The sequence below is a fragment of the Diadema antillarum genome, unplaced genomic scaffold (assembly GCF_040938485.1).
Source record: "Diadema antillarum isolate AM-2024a unplaced genomic scaffold, OU_Dant_1.0 seq00000137_RagTag, whole genome shotgun sequence".
Classification (NCBI taxonomy): domain Eukaryota; kingdom Metazoa; phylum Echinodermata; class Echinoidea; order Diadematoida; family Diadematidae; genus Diadema; species Diadema antillarum.
In genome coordinates this window covers 154,731-168,763 of record NW_027271214.1, presented here as the reverse complement: position 1 = coordinate 168,763, position 14,033 = coordinate 154,731, and the positions used below count along the sequence as shown (strand labels likewise).

Sequence of the window (14,033 nt, the reverse complement as noted above, 5' to 3'; positions counted from 1 at the left end):
ATGAACACGAGAGCTTTGTTCAGCGGGCCAATCTTGGTAGTCCTCATCGGACTAGCGTGCCTTGGTGTGACGGTTCACGGGCTCTCGGCCGTAGTCGTCGAGCCCGTGAACGGTGACGCCGAGACCGAGGCTGGCCTCATCGTGATACCTGGGGCACAACTTCGAGGAGAGAGTTACCTGCCACTTGCCCAGAGCATCCAGAGAGCGTCCCCTCTCAAACTCTGGGTCGCCCTCACCACCGATTACTTCGAAGACACGCCCAATCCAATCGAGGTTTGCCTCATTTTGTCACTCTGCGGCTTTTTTTTTCTTTATCCAAACGTTGATTTGTCAAGATTTTATTGGCTTGGAATTCACCATGTTTCTTATTTCATCGAAGCTCGCATGTTCCTATAAGCCTGTCTGTTGTAAAATAAAAACAATTTACTAACTTCATTTAAAGTTGTGTCAATTGATTGAATCAAAAATACATACTTTGATTGAGTGATATTTCACGTACAACGAATTTTCAATAATAGAGTTAGTTATAGGCCTAAATTTATTCTTCGTTATAGATTCTGGATGCTGCCACTTCATCCCAGGTATCACTATGCCAAAATACTTCCTTGCCTTTCAAATCAACGATAGCAATAACTATTCATATAAAAAAAATCGGAATAATTGCAGTCCATGTAATGAAACTCTAAATGCCATTGCCAGTTTCGCTTCACATAAACAAATAGATAAATTTGCCCCTCTTTGAAGATGAACGATCGACCAACTATAATGGAATCCTAGTATATCCCTACGCTTCTGAAAATTAGCTTCGGGCATATCACTGAAATCCGAGCTGAATGAAAGGGGAATCTCACAGGTGATAATAAATTGGGTTTGACAGCATTAAAAAAAAAATGGTGAAATGACTAGAAGCATCACATACTATTACAATATTATACTATTAAGTGATGTCCGAAGAAAAAGAGTTGTTCACAACAGCATTATCAATGAAAATTGCTGTGACGGCAGAAATTCGAGTAGGCTTCTTAATAAGAGGGGGGAGACTCAGACAACATTACGTCGCTGAAATTTTGGCAGTGGTGTTGATGTAACGTCAACGAACATTACCATGATAAATCATGTGTAATTCGCGTGGTGCCTATTACATAGGAGTGTGTACATAGTAAGTCAATAACACCGTTGAATAAGTAAAAGGTTTTAATTTGACGGTCTACATATAACTATTATTTCATCAACAATAATATCTTTCCTGTTTTGATGATATGCTCTAAATAACTTCTGACATTATGTTAATTTCATCTATAGGAAATCAGATTCTGAGTGACAAAAAAAAAAAAAAAACGAATTCCACAGCTTCTTTTTTTTTTCTTATACCTGCCAGGTTGGTAACCCTCAATGACATAGGGAAGAATTTTCCTTCTGGCCAGATGTTAACATTCCCGTGCGAGCAAATTCTGATGATAATTCCTCAACAAGTACCCGCTCAAAGTAAAAGATTTTTCTTTTTCTTTTTTGTTTGTTTGTTTGTCTGTTTGCTGGCTTGCTTAATGTTATTCTTTTGGATTTTAAATGCATGTTTAGAAGCAATCATATTTTTGTTTTCTTTTTTTTTCTGAGGTAAGATGTGTCACCCTATAATCTTGATAGGAACCATTTTTGTTTTGTGGAATAACCTTTGTATTAATTTTTGACTGTAAACTACAAATAACATATTAGAGGTCCCTAACACCCTTATCTTCTCAGCCGCTCGCTTTATCCTAACAATCCCAAGCCCTTTACTAGTGCACCGAGCGACCCACTTATTCACGTCTTTTTACCTGCGTGCCTTACAATATTTGCTATCATCACATATTCTAACAATCCCAAGTCACTGCCCCTTGCTCTTGCAGCGAGTAACCTACTTATTTTTTGTGAGTCTTTTTACCTGCGTGCCTTACAAATTTGTTATCATCACTTACGTTTTCGTAAGGTTTTGTGGCAATCGATCCAACGTTAGTCATCGCAAGTGTATCCATGATCACAGATGACATATTTATGCAATATATATTCATCACCTCGAGTTAGATATGATTTACCAAATGTGTTAACATGTTCGAACAACGCCCAAATATCAAGACAGCTTTCTATGATGATAATTTGTTTGTCTATCTTCTTCTTTCTTTTTGTAGAAAGAGAAAAAACAACAACTCTCGTTTTAAAAGTTTTGAGTGATCAGCATTTGAATAATCCGTATTTTATGTAACTTAGATTTTGTTCTCTGAGACTAATCTACGCCGTGATTATTATTGGATACATGCTTCGATTAATTTTTCAGCTCAACTCATTTCAATTCAATGTTTACGTTTTTCTGATTTAAAAAAAAAAAAACACTTTGTGAAAGTTCATTTGGGTGCACATCACGGGTTCGACACCCACGAATCTTAGCCCACGAGTTATACAGCCCAAGAACTCGACACTATTAAGCAAAAAAGGCCCAACGGGACCGGCACATTAAGTCCCGTGATTTAATGCCGTTTTTGCCTACAGTGACAAACTCGTGGGCCTTGTCTGCAGTGTGTCTCTTTAGTGCCAGTCTCGTGGAATGACCCCAGTTTATTTTGTTTTTCCACATACAAAATACTTAATAATAATAATGATAATAATGATAATAGTAATAATGATAACAATAATAGTGATAATGATAATAATAATGACAATAATAATAATAATAATAATAATAATAATAATAATAATAAAAAATAATAATAGAATTGAAAACAAAAATGAAAAAGAAAATAATTGTTACTGAAGTTATACCAGACTACGTATTCTCTTCTCCTCTAGCTAAGTCGAGCCATCAGAATTGCAATGACACAGTTGAAAGACAGAGGCATGGCAGCGAACACACCGATCTACATGGCTGGTCATTCTTTGGGAGGTATATAGATAACACGCTGAGCATTTAACGTTCGAGACAGTTATTATCGAGCATGTCATGCAAACATTTTGATTGAAAGTGATTCGTTTCATGTGAATTCACGTTTCCTATTTCATCACTTATGACAATCTACATCTCCCCCGTCACCGCTACAGTGGTCTAGTAGCGTACTATAGTCTATTCTGTTTGACCTCCTTTTTATATTTTTCCTATCAATTTTGAAGAATAGTCAGATTCTCTACCAGTATCATTTTAAAGTATTATCAGTAATAAGAATGATCGGAAATGTTATGAGTTCCAATTTTTGTCCCGATTCTGAACAATGACTGCATGAAAATCAATGATTGATTAAATAAAGCAGTTGATTTGTTACGTAGAAACCGTTCTTTTTATGAGGCCTTACACAGGTTGATGACTCCATGGGAAATGAGAAAACAATTACACTATACTTAGAAACACGAACTCGTGATTCTGCTTAATGCACCATCGTTCAGCAGTTCCAGGCTGGGTAAAAAAAAAAAAAAAAAATCTTTCAGAAAATGCTATTTAATATATTCATATCAATTCTATCTTGTTCTGGCAAATCACACTCTCATCATTTATCAAGGTAGTTATTCCGCGCATATATTCACACGCCGTTTTAGAACGTATAATGATGGTGTATTTTCCCGGAGTCTTTTATGTACGTCATATACGTGCATGAAATAAATTTTATGAAAGCATGGTCACCGTAAGACTGATAAAAGGTTGCGTGTTCGTTAGGTTTATCACTTGCATGGTCAGTAGAATAGGGGGGCAGAATTGGTGGAAATTTCTTATCAGTTTGTCAGACACACACTTTGACGACTTTGACTTTACTGTTCTGACAGATTAAAAAAAAAGAAAAAAATGTGTTCCGCAATTTTTAAACGTGTTATCGTTCCTCCTTGAACTGGCCCTTACCGGAGTCAAAAAAAAAATGCATAATGACCATTCTCTGCAGTGATATACATATATAATAGAACAATCAACACGTATTATCATTATTATCAATAATAGTTATCATCAATGAATTCGCAAATAGCGCTGGTATATAGTATAAAGGGCAGGTTTCAGCAAAGATTATACTTACGAAGGGGAAGGACCATCCTTTTTGTGCATGATGTTAGTACCGGTTTTGCCTGCACTCAAGGTGCAGCAATGAATTAATAAAGTCTTAGAATAATCCCTGTTGTACAGTAAGATGCAGACTGTGCAGTTCAAGTAATGAAATTATAATCATATTTACTCCAAAAGTAAAGATGACGATGATCATGATAGCAATAATAATAATGAAGATCATCTTCCTGCGCTTGTGTTATTTTTTCTTCAAAAGACTTATTTCAATTGCTCCAATTGCCGTGCTTTCAATTTATGTTTTTCTTCTGAGGGGCTCACATCCTACAGTTGTCCTACAAGCTTTGTCTTTTTAGCGGATCTCTCCATTTTTCAAATTTTGCATATTGTGTACTTCCCTCTGATCACTTCAGCTTTATGACAGTGTATGATTATCGTAAGGTTCTATAATCCGTATTATTGTACACTCTTTTCATCTTACATAGTTAAATTACGCACTTTATTTTGTTATCAGAAAAAAAAAGATGTCTACATGTTTTTGTCGAAAAATGAAATAAAATATTGAAATATAATTGAATTGAATTTGGCCCATCAACTGGCTGCTATTTTCTCCCCTCCTCTTTGCGTCTGACCCTCTCCTTTCAATCTTTCCCCTACCTCCCCCACCTTTCCTCCCTCCCTCCCTCTCTCTCCCCTCCTCCTCTCTTCCATCGCTCCTTAATATCAAAGGCACCTTCTTGCAGACTTACGTCAAAAATCGTCCAAATGACGCGCGGGGCATGATGCTGTGGGGCTCGTATCTAACCGGGTCCACGGCGAGTCTCCACGCCTTTCCCACCCCGGTCATGCACCTTAGCGGCGACCTGGACGGACAGGTGCGAATAACACGGATTGCAAAGACCTTCAGGTGTGGATTTTACAGTTTTATGATTACAGATTAAAGAATACACAAACATAATGTGTCACCATACGTTTATTCCACACACCTACTACTGAACCCCCATCACACACTTTTTAATCCAATCACAAGTTGATGAATCATAACATAGTCAATGAAAAATTGTGCATGTTGTCATGTGATGTACTTTTAGGTGTTATGATTATCTACCAGTGGCTTGTATTTGTTGTGCTTTCTTTATATCTACCTTCACAAATTCTCTGTGTAGCACTTTAAATAACTATAACTACATCTACACTTACCCGAGCGTAGTTGAACGCAAAGACGGGCATGTTTACAATGTGCTAATCAATGAAATTGAAATAAACGGAAGGAATTATCCCGAAATTCTGCGACGATACAGCCACTTCTCAAGGGAAATAAGTTTCGATGAATTCCCCACGTCAAGGTTGGCAAATTATGTGAAAAAACAACAACAACAGAAACGTACACTTCGTTTTTCGTGGTTCTCTCATGCACGGACAACGAGGTGATTCATTTGAGAAAATTGGTGTCTAGTTTTTCTTCAAACGTTGATTCCCTTTATTGTATATATATATATATATATATATATATATATATATATATATATATATATATATATATATATATATATATATATATAATTTTACGTATTACGTAATATGAGCTTAAAGCTCTTTTTTTATCATTTGTCAGATATATGACGTCATAACAGCAGCATTAAATGACTTGTGGGTGGATGCATAAAGGACACATATAGTTATATTGTGCTGCAGATCGAAAGATCTAAATTAATAAAAATACGGCAGATTAGGCGTTTCTCTGAAAATTCTTTAAAAAACGACTGCTGCGTTTATTGATAGGCATTGTCGTAGTAGTGATATTCATTTCCGTTTCGTAAGAATGTTAAAACGGCTGGTTTACCTACATCCGGATCCAGCTTTATCATTATGACAAAACTATTTCCCCATGCAGTGGGTTCCAAGAGTCAGGTATACGAACTATAAGGAGAAATCATAAACTGCAACTATCTCACCGGAAATTGAAAACAGCACGGGGAAGTTTGCCCGAGGGAGAGAAACAGACTCTTGTAGCTTCCGCATGTCGTTCTATCTCTCTGTCGTTTTATTTCATTTATTTAAATTCATGTCATTTCAACGTTTTCATAACCGAGATTTTACAAAAACAAATATAGAAAGAAACTATAGGGGTGTGTTAGATTTCGTGATTCGAATAGCTCAGGCTCATCGTAATAATGATCGATGTAAAATATATTTTCTATTACGGAATCTTTCATGGGGTGACACGAAAGTAGAGCTTGAAAACATAAGAACCTTGGAAGAAATCTATTTTTTTTTTGTACGTTCTTAATACAAAAGGTTGAGATGCATGTACATGAGGAAAATGTGTACAAACCTTTGTCAGCAATGAAGCATAGATTTAACGGAATAGAATACAGTGTATAGTTGAAAGCGTTAAGGAGACAAAGAAATGCATCTACTCAATACAGTAATTACAACCATGTATCGTCTCTCTAAGGTGGCATCCAAAAATAATATATTGATATACATACAGATATACATACACACATACATACATGATTGTATATGTCTGTGTATATATGAACGAGTATGTACATATCTAATGAAAGATACAATGGCAGTAACGTATATTAAATTCATCGTAGATGCGATGGCGCCAAATTACATATCACTTGGCATAGTGCACTGAGTTTTTGCGCCGGCAGTGACACGTTTATTGGTTGTAAGTCAGGTAGACCTATTACAGATTTGTTTTAAATAACATTTCATTTCATTTATTTATTTGTTTCCTATCCAAATATTACAAAATAATTGCAAAGTAGCATAATTGATTTGTAAATACATGGGAAAAAGTGAAATGTCATGAAGCCCTAATACAAATGCAAACAACAATATTACAACAGTTAATTACATGTACAGCTGCACCTACAAACACATATAGATACACATGATTTCTATGAGTTGACATAGCCCTCGATAATAAGGAATATGGGGGAATATGGAGGAAACTTGCACAAAATAGCAGAGCTTGTACAATTAGCAAGTTCCCTGAGTAAAAAGTAAATAAAAAATGAAATAAATGTGTATGCCTAGTTATGTTTCTGTGATTGTGTTTGTTTGGTTTTTTTTTTTTTTCGTTTGTTCATTTACACGGTGTGTTTCATTTTATGTTTTTTTGGCGATTTCTCCTGGCAGAGATTTAGAAGAAATCGTGGTCGACGATCTCGCTGCGCTTGCCACAAAACCTGTCATTACTGTAGAGGGCGTGAACCACTTTCAGTTTTCTTCCGGCGCCCCGCCCCCTCTCGTTGTTAGGGAGGATATTCCGGCTGACGTCAATGCATCAGAGGCGTGGTCACTTTTGGCAAAGGTACGTTACTATACTATAGTATCTTCATCCATTGTACTGTCATATCGTGATAAATGAATGACCGCATCCTTACTTCTTGTCATTCCCACCTTCCTATAATATCGTATTACTATAATTATATATGCATTATATGAATAGTATGATCATGAATGCTCTTTACTAAATCATAAAATTTTATACAAGAAAACGCAAATCAGTGTAAAATTGCACGAGGGCTAATCATGTATTTGGAGATTGTATTAACAATGAAGGTGCATAGGATAGCATATCGTGCATACCACTTTGTTAAAAATGAAAAAGAAAAAGAAAGTTGTTTTATAATTTTGATTTCTGCATTGGCTCGGGGGACTCCTTCATAACATGAATTAAAATGTGTAGTATTTCGCAATTCGACAAATCACAATTTCATATAACAATCTATAAATATATATGACATAGATATCTTATATAGCTGGCGAGAAAAGTAGTGATAATCTATTAGACAACTACAACAACCATCAAAACTGCCCCAGGGGTTTGCAACAAGGATAATTTGAGGTGCAAAGATCTTGTGGTATTGCTCATGGCCGTAGGCCTAGGTTTGTTTGTTTGTTTGTTTGTTTGTTTTTTTCGATTTCGGTTAAGTGATTACATCCTCATTCAGCACTCCTCTGAATATCGTTATTCGCATAATTTTGATCCTCATGGTCTCCGTCAAAAGAGAACAAATTTAGGATTCTGTACGATGCTAATTTGTTAAAGTGTCTCTATAGGATGTTTGCCCTTTCTTTCATTGTCTCTATAGCACCATCAGCAGAAGCCATTCCCTGTTCGTCAAACGACCTCAGCTTGCTAAATATCCGTGTGAGAATTACATGTACCTGCCGCTAAACAATTGCTAAAAGACATATTATGCAACTCTCCATACAACAGAAATTTAGGAGACTGTCATCATATACCATGATCTGGGAATCTATATACACCCTACAAGCAATGCTTCTATACAGATTCCTCATACTTCACATGTTCAGTTGTCTTAAGCCCGCCGCACACTATACGACTCACGAACTTACGACTGACAGACTTTGGATTCGAAATAAATCACAACAGCCTCTGAATAAACACGTTTGTTTATTTCAGATCCAAAATCTGTCAGTCGTATAGTCGTTAGTCGTATAGTGTGCGACGGGCTTTAATTGCTGTATTCGACAATTCACCCATACAATTTTTTGTTATGTATATGGTTTATTTGTTGAAACGTGGAATATGGAACAATGAAAACAAACAAACAACAAACATTCAAACAAACAAACAAATAAAACGCTTGACGAGGATAATTGTCTCAGAAATAGTTGTCAAAACACTCGAAAATAATTTAAGGAATTCTCGATCCACCAACCCCTTGAGACGAAAAAAAAAAAAGAAATATGAAGAAAAAGAAAATAACATGTTTATCTATATGGGCAATTCCGCAGTTAGGTGGACATGACATGGATAAAAGAAATGTGCCTCTTTATCTTACTCTTTAATTTAGGTATCAACTAATGCCATGGATGTTCACCAATCACTAAGGTCTTTCAAATTCAGTAGATTTTATTTTTCATATTCATTGATTTTGCGAGATCTAAAACCATCATTTAAAATGTACATGTGGGACTGGGGATGCTGAAATTCACTTAAATGCAAATTACAGTGGGTTGCTTTGATATTTTTTCCTCAAATTTTTGCTAAAAGGTAAAAGATGAATACACTTAAATACTCCAGAAGTCATGTAACATTTTGTTGATTACAAAAGGGTGAAATGACCTGCGGAATTACTCCGGACAAATGTAACGTTACTAACCGTAACGTTACTAACCATGCATTTGGGGTCTAGCTAATAAATCATCGGTCGAACTGCTAAAAATATTTGTGTGAACATTTGTCATGACACAATAATTGAAATTAATGCAACACTTTGTTTCAAGTAACTTGAAATTTTGCACACTTTTTGTTTCAAGACATCGATTTTTTTGTCATGTCCTTTTTTCGTAACGTTACTAACCAGCCCTTTTAGTTGCCATAGCAATTCTAATATTTATTGGATTGTACTCATTCTTTTCTATATCATAGACCTAGGAAGGATGAACATGTTTTAAAATGATTTTGACTTGAAATGAATAAATGGTGATTTAGTAGTAAAAATAAATATCTAAATTTCTTTAAATGTAACGTTACTAACCGCGGAATTGCCCATATAATAAACCTTTTTGTGTATAAGAAACCAGTGCATGAAGTTTCACATGACCAGTAATTATTACCCTCTTCACGAACTTAATCACAACTGGTTCTTCTCTGTTTTGTTTTGTTTTGTTTTGTTTGTTTGTTTGTGGTTTATTTGTCAGGCTTCTAGCGATTTTATGTCATACAACCTTAATGTGGACACCATTGGTTCCTTTGTGAGCCTGGCCTGGGCGCATGCAGGGACGAAAGCCAAGATAGCGCCCCTTACGGCAGTCAAGGATATCGAGTGGGATGGCTCCATGTCATCGTGGGTAATAGATGCTCAGGTAAGTCCACGTGACCGCCACGCTAATCAAGGTAGAGTGTTGATCTGGATTTCGACATGAATTAATCATGAAATGATTACTAAAAGACGCCTTCAAATGAAACGCACATAATTTGCTGGCGAGTGCTGATGAAGTGCTATAATTAGTCTCAGTTGACACTGTTATGCCGACAACATTTTATACCTCTCAGATTGCGATTGGAAATGATTGTAGACTAGACAGATATTTTATTGCTTGTATCTTATTCATTCAGCCACCTTTGATGATATCTTGAGTAGAAGAGTGATATGGGGATGTAAATTACGTAATCATGGCCTGGTTGCATGGTGGCTTCCATTACGAGAGTTGAACTCCATCTCTAACCTCATCCTTCCCAATGTCTCCTGTTGCCTTGTCCATCAGTCCCCGACTCTGCTTCTTCGATCGTTTGTATGCTAGTATTTGTTTGTTTGTTTGTGTGTGTATGTGTGTGTGTGTGTGTGTGTGTGTGTGTGTGTGTGTGTGAGCTCCTTGTGCTTTCGTTATCATACCATCTTTTTTCCAATTATTTGAGTAGGCCACTTCTCCACAAACTCATCTTCTACGTGGGCCTCTCTTTTCAAATAACACAATAATTTTGTTCAAATATATAGTTTGATGCAGATTAACATTTGCTAATTTTCTTCCAGCTTTCATCTATATCTTTATATTTTTTGGTATTACATTGTTTTTGGTAGGAAATTTTTGTGTTTCAAAAGAATGATATTGGAAACACTATTTGATTTGATATTGAAAAATTGAAATTGAAATTGACAGATGCAAGTGGCCGCCTTTCCCGAAGACAACGAAACTCCAGTCACCGTTTACAACGTGGGCTACACAAACCAGGGCGAGTTCGAAAGGTCAAAGCCGAGCGTGGTCAAAGGCTCCGACGGGGTCGCCATCATAACCACGAGGTCAAAGGTCGAGTTTCCGTGTAACCCGGTCGATATATCGAACATTATGGATTCGGCGGACGAGATAGCAGCCAAGATGAAGAACCAAGGGGCCATTCAGCGACTTGTACCAGGGGACAGTTACACCGAATCGGCTACCTGTAAAGAAATTAATGAGGTACGTGTAAAAAAGGAAAGACTTTAATTTGCACATATAGAAGAAATGCAAGGCCTTTATTTTTTTAGTGTGTAGCGTATATTCAATTAAAGACAGAAATGAAATGAAATCGCTCTGTGTAAGTAAACAAACATGATGGCCAAATGATATCATACTTCAAACAGTTCTGTGGGCAAATCAAGCACTCTCAAGACTAATGAACTATTTTTAGCAATACGGAAATAGATGTGTGTTGCCGATCCAGTGTCCTGCTTGCTGTTTTCACATTTGCTCGAACAGTCAAAGCTTTTATCTTGTCAGATCTTCCATATAAAGCGTCACGGAAGTGATGAGGTCAAATTGATTGCACTGCTCATGCGCCGTGTCGTCTCCCACCCACCCCTCCTTGGTTCCATTAGAGAACGGCAAAGCTTTCAAAATTCTGTCATCGATGCTAGTCTTGAAAGAAAGACTGTTCTGACAAGTGTTAGAGTCCGTTATGGTCGACATAACTAACGATTGATGCGTTCCGGATTATTGAGTTTGCAAACGGTATTGACTGTTTTAAAAATAGCACGACAATGAGCTGTTATTATGTGTTTATTGAGGAAAGGATAATCGCGTACACACGTCTCGTCATGAGTCCATACATGCTTTAGCTTTTTTGGCGACAGACTGAAGTTTGACTGTGTGTTCCTTGTCTTTTCTTTCTGTTCGATTGTTTGTTTTCCTGTGGAGAAATCATTGGAGATAATGAGGAAAGTACTCGCGAAAAGTATAGAATTACCGTCTCACAGATCCTATCACAAAATCGGTTGTACAATCTTGTCCTGGCCAATTATTTTGATAGTCTGCAGGAATTGTTGATGGTGTAAGGTTGATGTGAGTAATCGGTCCTGGAAGGGGGCCCAACGACTGAACTTAAGATTACAGATTTTACTTTGGGAAGAGCATAGCTGACGAATCGAGATTCACCAATCTAGCAAACTCTCTTTGCAGCCGATGCGAAACGATATCCCGGGAAAGCTTAAAAACTTGTATAATAACACGCTCAGATGAAAAGCATACTGGGACATGAGTATAATTGACTTTTACTAGTATTTTCTGATACATTTAATAACTTTTTAACAATTTCATCACTTATTTTGATATCCACGCGCTTTTGCGCGGATGTCAACGCAGGCCGCTTACAATTACGCGTACCAAATAGCTCCGGATGTCGTGAAGCTTCGCTACGAGAAGAGAGGGCGTCCCATCGTCTTTGGTGATGACGTCATCACGGCAACAGGGTCAGCCTGGGTGAATTCACATGTAGAATACAAGACGCAGAGTGACAACACAACCTTGGTAAACACATCAGGACTATCTCATATCTTTCTCTTGATGATGGTCTTCACTGTTGCTTTGTGTTTTGTTGCCATGGTTACTGTCATTATCCTTGACAATGCCTTTTCTCATTCTATCAGTTCCACAATTCCATCATCATAATTACTTTTCTTGTCGTTGTCATTATTTAGCCTTTTTTTATATCACAGTTAATTCTTAATTGCTCATAAAGTTGTATGACGTAATATTTAAAATCCAACAACAACCGATTGATTTCCCAGTGGTCTCATTAACCTTTGTCATCAACCTTTGTCATTCTCTTTACATCCAAGGTTACTAATTGCACTGCTTTCACTAGATATCATTAACCTTTCCAAAACTGAAGGACCACCTCCCCCCCCCCCCATCCAAAAAAAAAGGAAAAACTGAAAAAAGAAAGAAAAAGAAAGAAAGAAACGAAGTTGAATCTCGACTTCATCAAGAATTGGCAAGCACAATCATGGACATTTGCACTCAATGTTTACTCTGCACCTATTGAAAGATAGTGCGCAAAAATCGTGTATAAACAGGAACCATTACGAGACGAAATTGTTTTTTCTCTGTGTCATTTGAGATCTCTCTCCCTCTCCCTATGCCTCTGCTTCTCTCTCTCTCTCTCTCTCTCTCTCTCTCTCTATCTATCTATCTCTCTCTTTCTCCTCTTCATACATTAAGGTGAGCAGGATATAGAGTTGTATTTGCTGCATTTGTGGACCAAAACACGGACTTACGTAATATTTTGTGCACAAACAAATAAATGGCACAGTTGTGAGTTTATGTCATAAACTGCATTCGATTCTAACCTATATCACGTTTTGGCAAAAATGTGTGATAATGCTTTTAAATCCGCGTTATTACTCCACAACTAATTCAAAAAGAACTCCATGTACCACACTATTCTTCTAAATTGCAATCTTACGAGTCACATTCGCATTTCTCTTCCATCACATGAAACATACAATAGCATTTTATAACTGGTCTTTTTTTCCCCCGAAAGTGCGTATAAGTTTTCATCAATATCTCCACTGCTCTCCACCTACATCTTTCTCTCTTCCTCTCTTCCATTTTTCTCTTTGTCCCCCCCCCCCCCATTTTCAGTGGCGGATCCAGGGGGAGCGCACAGGGCTTGATCCCCCTTTGATATTTGTTAAAACAAAACAAATAAAGATTAAGAAATGTATGGGTGGGGGTGCGCTCCCCATTAATTTTGTAAAGGCGCACCCCCCCCCCTTTACTGAATTCCTGGATCCGCCCCTGTGTCTCTATCAAGGAGGTACCTCCTTGGTTCTATTTCGTTCCCGCACCCATTCACCGAACACTCTATCATCTGCTTCCTCCCAACAGGTGACTTCCAGCTCGCTTTACACGGACGTCAGTTTTCCCGTCACCAGCCTGGCGGGAATGTACTATTGCAAGCTGATGTCTCCGTACCGCGCTCTCGAGTGGATGTACGTGGATTCCCTGAGACCAATCGCCGACGTGTAAACAAGATGTGTCTTCTCCGCACCTCTGTAGTGGGTTTAGATAATAATGACAATGATAATAATAATAATAATGATAATAATAATGATAATGATAATGATAATAATAATGATAATAATAATAATAATAATAGTAATGATAATAATAATAATGATAATAATGATAATAATGTCTTATTTACCATAGGGAGCCTCTTCAGTGTCGCCACTGCTCTACCAGAGGGCCCTGCTATCATCATTATTGTTAT

At 37.1% G+C, this 14,033-nt stretch overlaps 1 protein-coding gene across 1 annotated transcript; it reads left to right on the top strand.

Moving 5' to 3' along the window:
• LOC139727621 (uncharacterized) lies at positions 1–13,789 on the top strand. Its single transcript, XM_071638603.1, has 8 exons — positions 1–273; positions 2,821–2,914; positions 4,739–4,916; positions 7,166–7,340; positions 9,704–9,868; positions 10,664–10,960; positions 12,122–12,286; positions 13,649–13,789. Exons 1-8 carry the CDS (start codon positions 1–3, stop codon positions 13,787–13,789), a joined length of 1,488 nt encoding a protein of 495 aa, XP_071494704.1.
• The last annotated feature ends 244 nt before the right edge of the window (positions 13,790–14,033 follow it).

What these genes read in the sequence shown, in the direction of transcription:
- LOC139727621 (XM_071638603.1), top strand. Translation starts at nt 1, where the DNA reads ATGAACACGAGAGCTTTGTTCAGCGGGCCAATCTTGGTAGTCCTCATC. An exon ending in ACACGCCCAATCCAATCGAG is followed by an intron (nt 274 to 2,820) that starts GTTTGCCTCATT and finishes CTTCTCCTCTAG; the next exon opens with CTAAGTCGAGCCATCAGAAT. An exon ending in CCTGTAAAGAAATTAATGAG is followed by an intron (nt 10,961 to 12,121) that starts GTACGTGTAAAA and finishes ATGTCAACGCAG; the next exon opens with GCCGCTTACAATTACGCGTA.